Below are 19,069 nucleotides of genomic sequence, written 5' to 3'. Positions count from 1 at the left end.
GGCCATTTTCACTGATTGGGGCACCAGGTTGCACTGATCTGAATGGCCCAGACTATCCAAGTTGTCAGATCTTGGAAGCTAAACAGGGTCAGCACTGGTTCATATTGAGATACCATCAAGGAATACCAGCGTTGCTATACAGAGGCAGCAATGGCAGAGTACCTCTGTTAGTCACTTGCCTTGAAAGCCCCAGCAGGGGTCACCACAAGTTGGCTGCAACTTGACAGCACTTTACACACATACACACACGCTACCAGCTCAAACTGTTTTCATATTGTATAATGCAGAGCCCTGGAGATCTGTGAGGGTACTCTGGGGGGGGGGGTGTCCATGAAATGAGTGGTAAAGAGGGAGCCCCACACCATCAGGGAATTGCTAGCCAGATCCGGTAGAGAATTTAAACATAAAGCACATGTTGTTTTAATTAAGAACAGAAGTTCCATCAGTGCAGAAAGATGAAAGGAAAGAGACAGAACAAGGAGAATGGTTAGACTAAGTAGCATCATTAAAATTTAAAGAGATGTGCTTGGATAGGAGGCCAATGGGAACGCCACATAAACTGCTCCAAAGAGTAGGGCTGGTATATATGAACAAATTTAAAAATTCTAATGAAGAACAGATGGCACATAGAATTTACAAGAACAATTTATAAAGAAGCCAAAGAGCAGAGAGAAGAATATTATTCATGGCCCAAGTGCATATAACAAAAGCTTGGGCAATCACCTTCCAGTAAAGAGCTAGAAGCATTGTTGGTGGCAAGCTGGCAGAGTGAGTCCTTGATTAAGATACTCTTGAATCAGAAGGCAGCTCTTTGCATTGGAGGAACATGCCACGCTTTGTTGAACAGGTGGATACAACCCAATACTGTAGCACAGGAGAAATTTTATTCAGGAGCCAGTTTACACATGCAACAGAAAATAATGGACAATCCAACAAGGTGTATGTGTCACATTTTAAGCAACTCCTCCCGAGACATGAACAAGCGCATCATGGTGCTAATATGCTGTGTAAATTAGTCTCTCCCTCCAAAGTTAAATTCCACTCCAAAACTAGGACAAGCACGTGTTGTACAAAAACCAAACAATGACTTATGCAACAGTAAAGTGAACCATGGAGGCAAAATCACTAACAGCAATACAAATATTTTAACTTGTCAAAAAAATCCATGGTGCCTTGTAGCCCACAGTATGTGTAACAGCTGCTCTGAATTCTCAGCTTTAATTTTTTAAAAAGTATACAAGGGGAAAGGGAAATATCACCACAATGAAAGGGGCTAGGGGAATTTAGAGAACCTGTTACACAAATTGTTATGATGTTATATTAATACAATGGTATTCATTCACCATTTTTTTTAAATGAAAGAGCTTCGGTGGCCCAGGGAAGGGGAGATGGCTGCTAGTGGAGGACTACGGCAGGGAGACCTGCTGTGTGAAAGCCCTGTTACTGCTGTGCTGTATCACCAGCCTCAGCAGGAATGGAGACACAAGCCTTACCTCAAGGGGAAACCACCAATGTGTTCCAATAAGATATGGAGACATCATTTAAAAAGAATTATCAGTAGGATTAACGTAACTCTCCTGCGGCCCAGTGAAGCACAGGATACACTTTCCGGTTTAGCAGAGATTCAAAAGACTGCCCAAGGAGCCCTTCAGATCTCACACTAGAACCTTCTAGATAACGCTTCCAGGTAGCATGGCAAGGCGGGGGAGCAAATATTTCCAGCCCAAGACTTTAGGAGACATTTTCCACCAGGGTGGTAGCTGCCAATCATGATGTCATAGAGCAATGCACAGCAGCCACTTGATTTTAATGAACTATTTTAAATAGGTAAACTTGAGAACTAAATTTAGAATTCTAAAACTTTAAGCTTTAAAAAAGACTAGGTTATGCCTTTTGATGTCCACGTCTTTCCAGTTTACTAAGTCTTGCAACTAAAGATGGCTTTGCAAAGCTTAATACATCGTCTCAAGTAAAACAAAATGCATTAGCTCTAGCACTCCAGTTTTCTTCTACCACTTTCTCAAATTCAGCTTGTTGCAAACGGTTTCCAATAATATCAAATATTTGAAATGCTATTTGCTAAGTGTCACTTTTTCTGTTCATCTGAAAAGCAATGTACTTGCAGTCAGAACAGATGCTATGCCGAGTGTAATGATACTACCTGCCATTGTTGTTGGACTGCTATTACACAAGTTTTTATTACAGCATTTATACTTAAAGGTACCGATATGAAAGTGTGCTTCAATATCTTTGACATCACATGTGGACTTTTTCCAGCAGCTATAGACATTTGTTTGTTCACCTTAAAAGAGAGAGAGAGAGAATAAGAAACAAAAGTGTTAGACAAAGTAATTTACTTTTTTGTTCAGAAGATTAAAATGAGAGCTTTCATCAGCTAATTATAAACTATATTTAGTTAAAAAGGGAACTGAACAAGTAGATTAAATTTATTTATATTTGACCCAAAATTAGAAGCTTAAAACTTATTAAAAGTTCCTCCTCGTTTTTAGAAGCCATTAGCTTTAATATTCTTATTTCCATATCCTAATTGTATATCTGACTAACCTGTTAAACATGCAGAAATACTGATGTCATGAAAAAATCTTTTTTTTCACAAATGTTTTTGAAAAAATGTAAAACATCAACAATGCTCTCTCATCAAACCTATTTTAAAGACCACTCACAATGGAATGCTTAGGATACCAACTAAGCCTTATGCTGGTTTATAGGGTATACATATGCTGGTATACACTAGCACCACACCAATATAAACTGGCACCAGATACTGGTATAGAGGAGAGAAATAACAGTTCCTGGGGCATGCTGAGGGATGTGCAGCATGCCAATATGGTGCAGTGGCTAGCGTGATGGACTAGGATCTGGGCAACCCAGGTACACTTCCCTGCTCTGCCATTAAAGCTCACTGGATGATCTTAGGCCAGTCACACATACTCAGAATCACCTCTCAGAGCAGTGAGGAAAAACTGGAGGAGAGGAAAATGATGTAAGCTGCTTTGTGTCCCCAAATTATGAACCTTTTCACAATCTGGCATATTCTGCCAGGTTACACTGGTGAAAATCCTGGGGTAAATCTAAAGGCTCCCATTATTCTCACTGAAAGTGAACAAACAACTGTCTCCTTACACATATTTTAATGTCATAGGAGATTAATCTCAGCTTGCCTAAGCACTACATCAAAACCCTAATTAGGGCAGCCATTATCTTAGATTACAGGACACACTGGAGGGGAGGGGGCTTTGGTGATGAGAATAGTAGAAAAAGAGCTCTTTGCTAAAAAAATAAAAGCACTTTACATAAAGAAATAACAAAAAGACAAAACGCTTTTATATCATATTGCTAACACTATTCTGCTCAGAACTCTTATATGTATTCTACCTTGGGACACAAACAATGAACTAGACCCTCCACTCCTCCAAATAAGGATCAATGTAGGCCATATTGGTAAGCAAGGGTAGGAAAGTTCCTGCCTCAACCATGAACCAATACAAATGTTCACACACTCCACATGTACATGCTGTGTACTGAGCTCAACAACCCTTCTCTCCTCAGGTGGGGGGGTTTCTGCACAAAACACCTTTGGCGTACTGATGAGGGAAGAGGGAGGGACTAGGCAGCATGAAGGCATCTGGATGTGTGCTCAACATACAAATAAAAGCACCATCTGCCTATAGTGGAAAACAAAACAAGGAAACATAGTGGTTGAGGGAAGCTGAAGTAGACCAAAAACAGCGCTCTTTTGTTCAGAACTCTGTGATGATAACGACAGACACTCACAAATGCAGCTAAACATAACACACATCACATGAAATCACCAGATGTGCACTACTCTGGGAAGAGTTGACATGTGAGCATCGGAGCACACATACTTGCTCAAACATGCATAAGTCATCTCATGTACTTCCCCCCTAAGTAGCATACATGATAAAAACACAGGTGCATAAAGCCAACATGTGAATCACTGAAAGAAGATGTAACAGTCATGTTAAGTGTTTTACTTGCACATATCAAAAATAATCATGTGTAATATAAAGAAGTGCTCATACCCAGCTTGACCCACAGGCAAGTATCGTACTCTGATGAACAATTCTTCGGAGTTTTGCATGGATCAGGGCCCTGATTACATTCATAACATTGCAGGACACTTTCTAAATAGCATAAAAGAACAGGATAGTTATATGTAGATTTGATGCATGAAACCAGGGGTCATTTCCTAGAAAAAGAACTGCAGGAACTCATTAGCATATCTCATCAGCATATGCCACACCCCCTGACATCACCGGAAGTGTATCAGAAGGCACCATCCACCCCTCAGGTCTCTTTCCCCAAAAACCTCCAGGTATTTCCTTAAAGCAGAATGAACTCAAAGCAGCTTACCCTCCTCTGGAGAGCCATTCCTGCCTGCTTGCGCACACGCACGCACGCTCTCTCACAAGTCACAAATGAAAATAAAGCAGCAGAATGAGTTCAAAGCAGCTTACCCTCCTTTGGAGTTCAGCCTCACTTGGCTTGCACTCACTCATTTTCTCTCCCTCTCCCTCTCTCTCACGAGTCACAAATGAAAATAAAGCAAGCAGCAGAGCAGAATGAATTCAAAGCAGCTTACGTTCCTTTGAAGCCCAGCCCCACTCAGCTTGCACTCATTCACTCACTCATTTTCTCTCTCTCCCTCTTTCTCACCAGTCACAAATGAAAATAAAGCAGTAGAACCTGCTGTTAAAGACGAGGACAGCCAGGAGGAAAAGGAATCACGTGGGCGGGGCCAAAACTCACGTGACCTCTTTTCAGATCTACCGGAACGCCGTTCCGGGGCGTTCCACCTCCAAATGAGCCCTGCATGAAACTGAATTCCTCAAGAATTGTAAAACTGGTTTTAGCAGGCATTCTGGAAGGATTGAAGCAAAGAATACTGATCCTAGGAGAAAGACTGCTCTATTACACTGTCATTTTATACACTGAAGGGACTGACGTTATCACTTGATCTAGATAGAGGAGTTTCCAGTGCTATTTTTGTCTCCCATAAGCATCTGCAGTAGAACAAAATTCTTGATGTTTCAAAGCAAGGAAAAACCTACTGCATCCTTGTGGGCTACCCCTCAAACACAAAAATGCCCTTCCTCTGCAGCAGAATGGCATCGGTCACAGATCTTTCACTCTTCAATTTGTTTGAATGTCTCAATACCAATTGCTGCCCAAGCCCTCACATAATCCAAAACAGGTCTGGACCCACTCTACCATGCCTCTCTTCTCAGTATCTTGGCCTAGATTTGCAATATTGTTATTTCTTTTATTGAACCACCAGAATACCTACCAGAGCAGTAGAACAAAGCTACAAAGGCAACAGTGATCAAGAGACACTTCATCTTCTCATAGGTTATGCTTCCTTAACCTATAAAGCAAGAACCAAGTTAAAACACTGATAAAATTCCATGTTTTGAAGCATGCAGCTGATGGGGAGATTGTTTAGTACCCTTGAGATCTGAGGAGTGGATTCAAGAAAAGACTTCTGCTTCAAATTTTGGAAACATTGTGGTCTTTATTGTGATACTGATCACATAGAGAATTTACCCAGGTTCTGAAAGTAAATTCTCTACCATTCATCGCTATTAGATTTACTTTTATAGCCAAAATGTTAAAGCTTTCTCTCTTCTCTGCACCTATTTACTTCCCACTATGTAGTAGATGGAATAAGTTCATCCTTTGACCATTGTATTGCACATATGTCAGAAAGCTGTTTTTCTAGCTTTAAGCCATTACATATTTCCCTTGTAGGCAAAAGACACCCCTTGTGGTTTTGTAGGAGGCTACAACTTTTGGTTGTGGTTAGTCATGTAGCAATTACATATTTACAACAATGTGAGTTACACTGGCTGAAGGAAAACAGACTTTCTATCAGCTCTATGCAGAGTTTACAGATTTTAACTGAAAGCTAATATGGTGTTATTTTGGTTCATCTTTTCACTTTCAGAACCAATGTATACATAGAAGGAAAACCTAAAAAAAAAAGTATTTACCCAAAAGTAAGGCAAGATTCCCCCCCCCTAAATGTGCTATCAAGAAAAAGAGGGTGCCTTACATTTGTATACCAATAAATTACAGTCAGTCAGCCAGTCAACTTTGATTGGCATTAGTCAGCACAGTAAATACAGAGCAAGGTACAGAAACATAAAACATGGACTAGTTCTGAAAACTTTCTTGACGCAATTTTATAGCCATATAAAGAAACACTGCTACCTTCTCGGTGATTCAGGACAAGGAGTCATTCAAAAGGTGACAGACCTTAAGGGAATCTGGAAGGTCCCTCCTATTAACTAATTCCGAGTTTAAATATTTGAGGTGCAAATCTCCATATAGATGGCAATAGGGCAGGATGTGTGGAACTGTCTTGATACTGTTAACCACCATGGGAAAAGCCTAACCACAATGGGAATTGTTTATAATAAACATATATTGACCATTATCTACAGTACAACAAAAAATATTGTTTCGGTCATACAATAAATGCAGCAGACAAAATAAGTTAACTGTTACAGATACCCAGGATCTTGTTTTCTGGCTCTAGCTGCTGAGATCAATCTCAGCTAAAAATGGAAGAGGCTGTCGCTAGTATAGTGAAGTTCTGGAGACCAGAAAGAAAGCAAGACATTCCTATTTTAAAACCTTTGGAAACCAAGGTAATGGCCATTATTTTTAAAAATATGGATCTATTCAGTATGTGTCTGAGTAGATGCTTCCAAGAAAAGCCAGTTCGGTGTAGTGGTTAAGAGTGACAGGACTCTAATTTGGAGAACTGGGTTTGATTCCCCACTCCTTCACTTGAAGTCAAATGGTTGACCTTGGTCAGTTACAGCTTCTTGGAGCTCTCTCAGCCCCACCCACCTCACCGGGTGATTGTTGTGAGGATAATAATAACACACCATACATTGCTCTGAGTGAGCATTAAGTTGTCCTGAAGGGCCATATATAAATTGAATGTTGTTGTTATTGTTATTAGTTTTCAAAAAACAAGTGCAATTTGGCTGCTTACCTTGCCTTAGAAAATAGCACACTAAATCAATCTTTCTCCAGAGGTGATTCTTGGGTGATTCCCACCATCCAACCAGGGAGGCAGGAACTTAAATGTTTCTTCCTCTTCCTGTTGGTGTGTGGGTTGCCCTTTCCTTCAGTTCTTTCTTGCCTCCAGGAAGTGCAGAAGCATTAGCAGAGCTCTGCTGCTTCTTAGGCCTGTTAACCCTTATCTTATTTCTAGCTATTCCTTTTTTCCTTCTCTTTCTTGATCTAGCTCTTTTCCTACTCACCTTCTTCCTCTTCTTACTGTGCCCCTAGAGGAAACTCTAGGAGCAATCTCGGCTCCAACTAGGAGATGGACTCCAATGTCAGTTTTCTGGGCGAAGAGGAGGGAACAGGCCTCACACCAACTGCTGCTGCCACGGCAGGCTCCCAGCTTTCTGGTGACATCCTGCCTTTGTGGCTGGATCGGGCTCCCAGCAACGATACGGCTTCTCAGCCATGTGTGCCCATTAAGAAGGCTAGGATGCAAGCTCTGGATAGAGGATCGGCGGCACGACTCTGCTTGGAGGCTTAGCACGGCGCTTTGCAGCAAGAAAAAGAAAAGGCGGGAAAAGGCAGCGACAAGCACGCTAAGACCTGCACGGGCCAAGATGGCGGGTGGACTAACCTCCCGGTGGGAGAGTCCCTCTTGCCCCATTCCAAAGTGCGGCAACAACAAAAGGGAAGCTCCCGGAAAAGAACACGTGGAATACAGACCGGAGAGCAATGCAAGTAAATATATATGAAAATATTTATATATAAAGTGCCATTCCAAAGTGCAGCAGCACCCACAGAGCACAGAGAGCAGGCCCAGGGAGATGGGTAAAGTACCGGTTGATGCAGGAATGCACCCTTCATCTGAGCTAATGACCATGATCAAACAGGCCATGAGAGACGAGCTTGCTAAACTATGCCAGCCCCCCTCTAGAACCGACAGTGAGACACCCTCGCCCCCTCCCAGATCCAAGAACAAGCCCAGAAAGACTGCTTCCTGGCCCACCAAAGCAGCTCAAAAAGCTACCCAACCTAGGAAGATGGAGGCTGGAGTCCAATGGCCGGAGGGACATCCTCTGACAGTGAGGAGAGAGAGGAAGATGAATTCCTATCGAAGGTGAAAATTTCCATCCCCAAGCAGCCAGATAGACTATTCAAGCTGGAGGATTACCAGTACCTCCTTTCTAAATCCTTGGCAGCCCTAGACCTACAGGAAAGTAGCAAGGGGGAGGAGGAGAAAGAGAACCTTAAGCAGGGCAAGTCCTCCAGTAGACCCAGAGAGAGTAGGGAGTTTTTTCTCAGGGCCAACACTCCAGAGAAGGTCTTCCCTTTCCCCGAGTACTTCAAATGGCAGATGAAAGTAGAATGGGAAATGCAAGCTGTGAACAAGCAATGTTCCCATGCAGCCAAAAAATTATATGCCTTACCATCTTATGCCAATGAGTTGTTGCAGGTCCCAAGGTTTGACGTACCAGTGGCTGCTCTGCAGACATCGGACCCCCTCTCCAAAGATGGACAGGGGTCTGTTAAAGACAGCCTGGATAGAAAAGCAGAAGACTCCCTCAGGAGAGCCCATGAGGGAGTTGCCATGGCCATTAAAGGCCTCTACCACCATCGTGGCCAGGGCCTCCGTGGTTTGGGCGCTCAAACTGCTACAGCTGATACCAGGCAACAACAGATGCCTGGTCAAAGGGGCGAAGAGAATTCTCAAAGCCTTCACTGCAGATGCAACTTTGGATGCCATATTCTTCTCTTGCCCATCTTTGGCATCAGCGGCAGTAGCCAGAAGACTCCTCTGGCTTCAAGGTTGGCAGGCTGACATTAGATCCAAGTTCATCCTGGTAGCATACCTGCTTCAAGGTGACAAGCTCTTTGGGGACCACCTTGACAAAATCATGGTGGTGATAAAAGATAAGAAAAAAGTGCTACTCAGAACCTTGAGGAGAACAGATAGGCACCCATTTGGCCCATAGCCATTTCGGACATACCACTCCTTGGCCAGAACATGACAGGATTCTAAATGCTCGTCCTGGAACCCTCCAAGACAGAGTTTCAAAAGAGGCCCCTTCGGAGCCAAAACCAACAGATTCTTCCAAGCAAGAGACAGACAAGTTTAACAACAAAGCTCCCAAATCGTGACTCGTTTCAGGGGCCAGTGGGGGAGAGATTGCTTCATTTCCGACAAGCCTGGGAAGAGTCAAGAGCAGACGACTTAGAAGTGGTCTCCAGAGGCTACTCTATTCCTGGTTCGTCATCTCCCCACTACGGAGAAACTCCCAATGAAGGCGCATAACCCAACTGGTGGTCAATCATTTACTAAACGTTCAAGCAATAGAAACAGTGCCCCCAGGACAATGGGGTCAGGGCGTGTATTCTCTTTTCTTTTCAGTCCCGAAGAAGAACAGAGACTGGAGGGTGATTCTAGACCTGAAATTTGTGAACAAGTTCTTGAAGGTACGGAGCTTCCATATGGAAACTCTTCGTTCCATAGCAGAAGCCTTCAACTAGAGGAATTCCTGACATCAATAGATCTTACAGAAGCTTATCTGCATATTCCTATCAATGCGACTCATCACCGTTTCCTACATTTTCATGTGAACAACAACCATTATCAGTTCAGAGCCCTGCCGTTCAGTCTCGCCACGGCAACAAGAGTTTTCACCAAGGTTCTCATCAACCCAATAGTCCGCCTCAGAGAAATGGGAATTAACATCCATTTGTACTTAGATGACATCCTGATCTGCACCAGTTCCTGGGAAAAGGCACAAGATACTTGGACAACGATACAATTCCTTCAGTGCCACGGTTTCCAGATAATCTTGGAGAAATGGTCACTTTGACCCTATCAATCAATCTAGCATGTGGGGATGGTGCTGTTTATTCCTCCCCAAGGAAAAAAGTGCAGAAGACCAAAAACCTGGTCAACACGGTGATCCGGGACATGTCAGTTCCACTGTTGACTCTCTCCAAGCTCATGGGAACACTAGTAGCAAACTGCGAAGCCATATATTGGGGACGTCTACACGCCAGAGTTCTTCTATCCTTCTTGCATCCCTATCGACCTCTGATTATGACAAAGACAAACACGTCACCTGTAGTGCCCAGGAAGGTTAAGGAGAGTCTCTTATGGTGGACCAAGGACAGAAACCTAGGACAGGGCAGGAGTTTCCTGAACCGATCAGTGATCCAAATATTCACGGATGCCAGTCTCTCGGGAAGGGGGGCCTCTTTGGAAGGAGTCCCGGTCCAGGGACGATCAGCATCAGAGGAGACTCGCCTTCAGATCAACCTCCTCAAGTTGAGAGCCATCAAGCTGGCCCTGGCCAAATTCTCCAACAAGATGTTTTAATAAGCACAGACAATACGTCTGCGAAAGCTTACATCAACAAACAGGGGAGAACGCGTTCCTCAGTTCTCCTCAAGGAGGCAATCAGAATCCTGATGTGGGCCAAATTCCACCTGTCTTCGATCCAAGCGGAACACATCAGAGGTCAGGACAACATTCAAGCAGATTGGCTGAGCAGAAGACCATCCAGCTGGGGGAATGGGCTCTCAAAAAAGAAGTCTCTCAGATGATAGTCAATCATTTTTGACAACCAATCATGGACCTGTTCGGGTCTCATCTGAAGAACCATCAGCTTCCCCGTTTCCTGTCCAGGTACTAGCACTGTCAAGCAGAGGACAAAGATGCTCTAACATCTCAATGGCCTCAGGGCCTTCTATACGCCTTCCCACCAATTCCGGTCCTCCCCAAACTCCTGAGGAAGATAATGGAACAGGAAACTCACGTCATTGTGGTAACTCCCTGCTGGCCAAGACTACCATGGTTCTCAACACTGCACAGGTTGGCAACAGGCCCGCCATTGTCCCTTCAACCGACCCCAGACCTACTTCAACAGGGTCCAATTTGGCATCCGCATCCAGACTGTTCAGGCTGTCTTTAACAAACCCCTGTCCATCATCAGAGAGGAGCCCATGAGGCAGCAGCCATAGCCATTAAGGCCTCTACCACTGCTTCCATCGTGGCCAGGGCCTCCGTGGTTTGGGCGCGCAAACTGTTACAGATGATATCAGGAGACAACAGGCACCTGGTCAAAGGGGTGAACAGATTTCTCAAAGCTAGTGCCTCCACTGCGAATGCAACTTTGGATGCCATGTATCCTAACTTAGTTAGGGATGACCTCTCAACTATGCAGAATTATATCTACAAGCGGGTGTTTCTAAATAAGGTTACAGCATTTAAACATTAGCAAAAGAAAACATTCACACCAGAATCTTCTATTAATATATGGCTACCCCTTGTATTGTATTAGAATATATTAAACCAGATAAGGATGTAAGAAACGGAAGAAAAGAAATTTCACACTATGTATAGCTGATCATAGAATAGTTATTGTGCATAGTAACAGTATAACAACAGTAGTACATTAGTATTTGTAAAATCTTCATATATTTCTAATAAAAACATAAAAAACCAAACAAACAATAACAACCATGGTGTCTACCCTCCCAGTCTGGTTTAGGTCACGGTGGGAATATAACTGTAATGATTCCAAGTAAATGTGTGCCTGTGTCTTTAAATGCTTGGTTTGAGCTAGGTGAAGAGTGGGGGTGAAAGAGAGGAATGAGTGAGCGATATGATTGGTTGACTGAGATTGTGGGCAGAGTGAATGGAGATTAGACTGAGAGTGCAGAGAGAAAGGGGGGAGTCAGTAAAAAGCAGGCTAGCTGTGTGCTGCCTGAATATGTTGAAGTGTTTATGACAGAAATATAACCTGTGTGGAACCTGAACTGAGCATGTTTGTAAAAGGACACTCAGTTAGGGCAAGAGAGGCGAGCTGTGTGCAGCCTGAGTGTGTTCATGTATTTGTGAGGGAAAGGCAACCTGAGTGGAAGCCTGAACTGAGTGTGTCTGTGAGACTATATATTCATTCTATTTGAAGCAGGCAAACTGTGTGTGCGCCTGAGAGAGAAAGAATTGAGAGTGAAAAGAAAACAGGCTAGCTGTGTGCTGTCTGAGGAGTTCTCTGTGTGAGAAATATAGAGCCTAGAGAAAGAGGCTAACTGTGTGTGAAGCCTTACAAGAGATCTGTGTGAATGAGTTTGGATGAAGCAACTAGAAGAACTAAGAACTACTTTTATGTAACCAATACGCTTCTTAAAAAATAAACTTTTATTTTGTTTTGTTATATCCCAGAGTAGCAGTCATTGTTATCTCCCATTCCTACCCTAGGGCCACATAGAACCACGAAGGAGCCTGACGCATAAACACGTTACCAAAGGGAAAACTTAAATAAAATCTATTGGAATTTAATATTCCTGGTGGCAGCTAACTACCCAGAGGATGCGAAGGGAAAGATAAAAGAAAAATCTACCCCAAAGAAAGTGCAGGTCATAACAAGTGGAGGCATAGCGGTGGGATCCACACATCCTGAGGAGAAGAAAATATTTTAAGGGGAATATAATAGCCTGGGAGGAAGGAACATTCTGAGAGAAAGGCATTCTGAAGGGACAGATAGCCAAGGAGACAGAGTGTTCAGTTAAATCCTATGAGAAATATAGAACTGTTATAAAGGAAAGACATAGAAGAACTAGTAGGATTTATAAGAGAGAACATAATCTGGTGAAGTTTAGTACAATTGTAGAAGGAAATAAAAGTAAAAGAGAAATGGCAGAGTTTATGGGGATGAAAAAGGAGCTCTCTTTCAGAAGTGCATAGAGTTAAATTTACCTCATGAGGGGAAAAGTGTAGAAGAACTGAGAGTTATACTGATACAAAGCAGTGTGGAGCCAAGTAGAACTGCAGAGGAGAGAAACCCTGAGAGAATGTACAACCCTAATCCAGAATATTTAGAATTTCTGAGGGAAAAGCTGAAAGCTGAAATAGAACAAAAACAATTTGAGAGGGAAAAGCTGAAAGCTGAAATGGAACAAAAACAAAGGGAAAGGGAAGCTGAAATAGAACAAAAACAAAGGGAAAGGGAAGCTGAAATAGAACAAAGACAATTTGAGAGGGAAAAGTGGAAAGCTGAAATGGAACTTAGAGTTCAAGAGATGGAAAGACACACCAGTTTGGAAGCTGAAAGATTACAATTAGAAAGAGAGAGACTTAAGAATGGGGACAAAAAGGAGGGAAACTCTGAACCCAGAGCTGATTTACCTCGAGTTACCCCAAAAGATTTCATGGTGTATGTGTCAGGAGAAGATCCACAAATTTTCCTGTCCACTTTTGAACGATCTGCTCAGAACTGGGAAATACCAGAGACACAATATATGAAGTATTTACACAGCTTAATTAGAGGGGAATTGGCTGAGATCTACAACACATTTCCCTCAGATAAACCTGTTGTTTATGCTGAATACAAAGAGGCAGTATATGACAGATTTAGGCTAGGTCCTGATTACTTCAGAAAGAAGTTCAGAAGCCTAGTGCCTCAGAAAGAAAAGTCATTTAAGTCTTTAGTACCAAACTGACAGACTATTTTGATAAGTGGATTTCGTCTGCCAAAGCTAACTCTAAAGAGGGAATAAGGGATCTAATGATTTTGGATCAGTCTTTATTTCAACTTCCTTCAGAGATCAGACTTCTGGTTAAAGACAAACTTCCAGATAATGTCAAGCAAGCATCAGAGTGGGCAGATAGATTAACACTTAATAGAGGAGGATGGGATTGCCGTGAAAAGAAAGCCTATTCTTATAAACCAGAGTTTAAATCCAATAAAGGACAAGAGGGAGAAAGGAAAGGAACATATGAGAGAGCTGAGATTATAAAAAGTCAGGATAAAAATATAGAAAGAAACCAAGATGGATACTGGAATGATAGAAGATGTTATGTATGTGGTCTGAAAGGGCATTTAGCTTACAAATGTCGAAAGAACCAACCCAAGCAAACAACGCTTGACCATGTAAGGAGGGTCACTAGAACTGACTCAGATGATCAGAGTGATAAAGATGATAGAAATTCCGAAAGCTCAACAAACCCAAATTAAACACCCAGTAAAAACACTGAAGAAACAGTCTACTTGTGTGGGGTAAAGACAGATAAGGTTGCTCAGGGTACTGAACTGAGAGAGGTGGTACAAATAAATGGGAGAGACACTTTAGCCATTCTAGACACAGGAGCCTCAGTAACACTGGTCAGGGAGGATTTTGTTGATAAGAAAAACCTGATTCCAGATAAACAAATATCCTTGCAAGGTGTGTGGGGAAATTCTAAAAGAGTGCCACTAGCACAGCTAAAAATTAAATGGAGAGGAAAAGAAGAAGATTTTTCTGTAGCAGTTATTAAAGAACAGAAAATACCAGTAGCATTGGGAAGAGATGTAATGGAAGCAAAGGCAAGAATTCAAATATGCACTGACTCCAATGATTTGCTACAAGCTGAAGCCAGGGGAGCAGAAGACAAGCCCCTAGGTATCTTAGCAACAGACACAATTGATACGTTGCAGGAGGGAAAGAGAGAGAGACAAAGGCCCTTTTCGCACTTATGGTTTAAACCGCCATTTATGAGCATTCGCCCCGATCGCAGTGGCTTCGCATTGCACCTGTTCATTTCACACTGTCCACTGCAATTTCGATTTGGTGTCTGTGCTTCATTTCAAAACCTCGGTGCAATTTTGGGCTTTTGGGGCCTTGCAATTCACGTCACACTTTTTTAAAAAAAATTCAGCATGCATAGTAACGTTGGAATGTTGGAACCCTTCCCCCTTTTTGCTAATTGGGCTGTCCCCTGCCCACCGGAGAGGCAATTGGTGGCAGAGTTCTGGGGGGAAACATGTACCACTCACATGTTTTTAAATCAAGCCAGGAAAGGGTTAAAATGCTGCCGATTAATCTCCTCCCAGGAAGCAGAGGCTTGTTTCCAAAGGGCTGTGAAAAATGCTTGGTTTTTTTCCCCCTCTTTGGCAAAGTCTGAAACATGCCTGGGAGGGAGGGAAAAGCAGCCATTTAATCCTTTCCTGGCGTTTAAAGCCAGGAAGAAAGTGCAGGAACATTACAACGTTGCAACCCATTCTTGTCTTTAAAAAAAAAAAGAATGTGTGTGCATGCCCTAAGGGAGGAAGGAGAAAGCAGCTATTTAACACTTTCCTTGATTTTAAAGCTAGCAGGGAATTAGCAGCAAGTTTAGGAATCATTCCTGGCTTTTGAAAAAAAAAATAAAACAGCATGCATACCGGGAGGAAGGAAACCAATGAAGAAGCAGCCTTATGACCCTCAGCTCGCTTTACTAAAAAAAATGGTGGACAAGGAGTTCAGAGAGCTGAGGAGGGTGGGAGTGGTTAATTCTGCACAAACCAATCAGCTCCCAGGGAAAAGGAGAGGGGGGGAGAGAAGCAAAAAGGAGGCAAAAGTTTTCACATTAGCAAAATGCGGGCCAGCTGCCAGTCGGCAGCGAACTTAAAAAAAATCGGGGTATGACCGCAGGGGGAAAAATCGGGGATACAGCGGACAAAAAGCGGGACTGCATCCCATGACTGTTTTTAAGTGTGAAAACCTTGCAAACATGGGATGTGGAACAGGTACAAACGCGCTCTAAAAACCGAGTGTGAAATGTACCAAACTCCTGGTAGTAGTACTGCTGAAATGTCCCAAGAAAAAACAAGAGACATAAATAAAAACTCTGAGGAGTTTAAAAAGAAAATTATGAAGGATCCTGAGTTAAAGTACGTAAGAGAGGAGGCCAGGCAGAATGAGATGAATGCAGAAACAGACATTTTTGCATGGGAAAATGAGTTGTTACAGAAAAGGGTTACTAACCTAAAGCTAATTTGTGGAAAAATAGATACGTCACAGCAAGAAAACTCTTATCTGGATATAGAAAATAGAAAGCCAAAAAAGACTCTAACTAGCCAGAGAAACCTCAGATTTCAACTAGAGTCCTTAGAGAAACAGAATACACAAATTGATGAAGAGAATTTAGAACTCAGAACAGTTGAATCTTTGAAGAGTATGAACCTCAAGATGGCTCAGTTACAATTAGAAAACAAAGAACTGGAAAGTGAGAAACAACAGCTTCAGAAAAGTCTAGAGCTTATGAAAACTTCTTTTAAGAAGGCTAAACATTTAGAAGTCAGTTACCAAGGTTTGGATATAGAAAACCAAAGGCTGCAGAAAGCCCTAGAAAACAGCAACAAAAAATGCAGCATTTAGAAATGGTGATTTATTTTGCCGTTGTTGCCTTTTTAATTGTCTTTCTACTAATGTACAGAAGCTATCAGTCAATTAGAAACAGACTTTATGTTGGAGGACAGAAACAACTTAATAGTAAAGTTGCTGAACTGATTGAAGGCAAATGGAAAGTACTAGAAAAGCTCAGCATGTGCAAAAAACAGTATAAAGCGTTAGGAAACTTCTTGAAGGATGCTAGCCTTTTAAATGAGTCACCCAGTGCATCAAACATGAAGAGAGCATGTAAAGAACTGAGCTCAAACCCTGTTCGCAAGAAAGAAATAGACTGTTTAGGAAAGAACAGAATATTGATAGAGAAACAACAAGAAGAAGCAAACAACGACATAGTAGAGAAGGCCAAAGCTGAGATGACCTCAGCCCAGCAGCGGAGCATCCCAGAGAGCGAGATGACCTCAGCCCAGCAGTGGAACATCCCAGAGAGGAAGATGACACCCCAGCAGAGGAGGAACACAAGTTAAAGAAACTCAAGACTTTAAACCAAAAACCACAGAAGAGTGAGAAGTGGACTTAACTGGAACTGCAGCGACAATAAAACATTCCCTAAGCCAGAGAAAGCTGCACACAACTCTTCTGAAAAAGAGATGTGTTCCGTTTAAGGAGAAGGGGGGGATTTGTAATGATTCCAAGTAAATGTGTGCCTGTGTCTTTAAATGCTTGGTTTGAGCTAGGTGAAGAGTGGGGGTGAAAGAGAGGAATGAGTGAGCGATATGATTGGTTGACTGAGATTGTGGGCAGAGTGAATGGAGATTAGACTGAGAGTGCAGAGAGAAAGGGGGGAGTCAGTAAAAAGCAGGCTAGCTGTGTGCTGCCTGAATATGTTGAAGTGTTTATGACAGAAATATAACCTGTGTGGAACCTGAACTGAGCATGTTTGTGAAAGGACACTCAGGGCAAGAGAGGCGAGCTGTGTGCAGCCTGAGTGTGTTCATGTATTTGTGAGGGAAAGGCAACCTGAGTGGAAGCCTGAACTGAGTGTGTCTGTGAGACTATATATTCATTCTATTTGAAGCAGGCAAACTGTGTGTGCGCCTGAGAGAGAAAGAATTGAGAGTGAAAAGAAAACAGGCTAGCTGTGTGCTGTCTGAGGAGTTCTCTGTGAGAGAAATATAGAGCCTAGAGAAAGAGGCTAACTGTGTGTGAAGCCTTACAAGAGATCTGTGTGAATGAATTTGGATGAAGCAACTAGAAGAACTAAGAACTACTTTTATGTAACCAATACGCTTCTTAAAAAATAAACTTTTATTTTGTTTTGTTATATCCCAGAGTAGCAGTCATTGTTATCTCCCATTCCTATCCTCAGGGCCACATAGAACCACGAAGGAGCCTGACGCATAAACACGTTACCAAAGGGAAAACTTAAATAAAATCTATTGAAATTTAATATTCCTGGTGGCAGCTAACTACCCAGAGGGTGTGAAGGGAAAGATAAAAGAAAAATCTACCCCAAAGAAAGTGCAGGTCATAACAATAACCCTTGCTGTTTCCAGATATATATTCTTCAACAGTTCCCTTTAAGTTCTGGGAGCCACAGGGGAAAAGTTTATGCCTGCTCCCCATATACCACAGCCCAATCGTAATTAACACCCCTCCTACACACACACACACGCACACACACACACTTAATAATGAACGTTGTACAGATAGGATATTTATGGGCAGCACAAGCTAATGCTAAAGTCACTTCCTGGTACAGAATGATAAAATGCAGGACAGGAGAACCTGAGCTCTTCAAAAGAAAAGAAGTATAAAAATGTACTACACAGATGTTATACCAGTACAATCAAAACCTTTCATGTGCTTAGAAGAGTTCAACCAATGGTCTCCAAACAAAAATAAAGGCCTGATCCCTAGCAGCAGTTTGAAAATTTCTTCCAGCTTATGTCCAACTTAAGTGTCTCTTACAGGCCATTATAAACCAGAAGGTGTTAGGTTCCTACTGCTCCATTAGCTGGTTAGGTAAATTAAAATGTTTGGTGAATATGTAAAAGATAAATATTCAACCAATTCATTTTTGACACAGTCAAGAGAATGCAGATAGAGCAGTAGCCTTCAGCTTTATTCAGAAGCAGAATCCACTTAACCCCAACATGAAATACAGAAAGCATTTTACATCTGTTGCTGTTAATTATGTATATGATTTAATTTCCTTCTTTATCTTATTCTTTAAAAATTCTGAAAAGATAGCCATGGTTTTGATGCTGCAATCCAAGTTCCCCACTTGCTGTTCCTAATCCATAAATTCCCAAAAGATGCCAATACTAATTACGAATTAAAAAAAAAAGCTCTGGAATTCTGACACAGGAAGAAAGAGCCAACCATAAAATGGCCAATACAGGAGAAGGATCCAGCAACAAAATGCCTGAGTGTGACCTTACGCATATCTCTAACAGTAAATCCTCAGCATTTCAGGGAGAAGCTCTTTAACAGGGTACATTTTAAAATGAACATATTGATTTAAAATACCTTCTTGCATACACACAGCTTACTTTCAGTCATGCAATGAAGATCCTTGTGCTGTGATGGCAATTGCTGCCAAAGCAACATTTTAAAAAATCTGATCTCCAATGACCAACCATAAGTCCTGCTGGGCAAAAGCTCCATTTGGTCCCACCCATTTTCTTAAAAAACTGGGCAGTTCCCAGGAAAGCCACTGGTGGGCACCAAGGCATCCATGGGTGCCATGCCAGGGACCTCTGGTTTACACCTCCAAGGATGGATTCCTTCTAGAAGTGTTATTAATGCAGCATGAAGGCAGCCAGTTTGTTTATTAAAGGTAACCTATGAAGTAGACTATATCATAATATTAATAACATGACTC

The 19,069-nt window shown here is 42.2% G+C and overlaps 1 protein-coding gene across 1 annotated transcript in view; it reads right to left on the bottom strand.

Moving 5' to 3' along the window:
- Nucleotides 1-862: 862 nt before the first annotated feature.
- Nucleotides 863-19,069, bottom strand: part of CD59 (CD59 molecule (CD59 blood group)) — a 28,589-nt gene continuing 10,382 nt past the window's right edge. Inside the window, exons 2-4 of the mRNA XM_054971199.1 lie at nucleotides 5,330-5,407; nucleotides 4,065-4,166; nucleotides 863-2,302 (exon numbers count right to left, since the gene is read on the bottom strand). Coding sequence (XP_054827174.1) covers nucleotides 2,100-2,302; nucleotides 4,065-4,166; nucleotides 5,330-5,381 — 357 coding nt within the window. The 5' untranslated portion in view covers nucleotides 5,382-5,407 and the 3' untranslated portion in view covers nucleotides 863-2,099. The remainder of the gene's footprint in view (nucleotides 2,303-4,064; nucleotides 4,167-5,329; nucleotides 5,408-19,069) is intronic.

Source organism: Eublepharis macularius, chromosome 2 (assembly GCF_028583425.1).
Source record: "Eublepharis macularius isolate TG4126 chromosome 2, MPM_Emac_v1.0, whole genome shotgun sequence".
NCBI classification, from domain to species: domain Eukaryota; kingdom Metazoa; phylum Chordata; class Lepidosauria; order Squamata; family Eublepharidae; genus Eublepharis; species Eublepharis macularius.
Note: the sequence above shows the minus strand (reverse complement) of the source record. Positions and strands in the feature narration are given on the sequence as shown.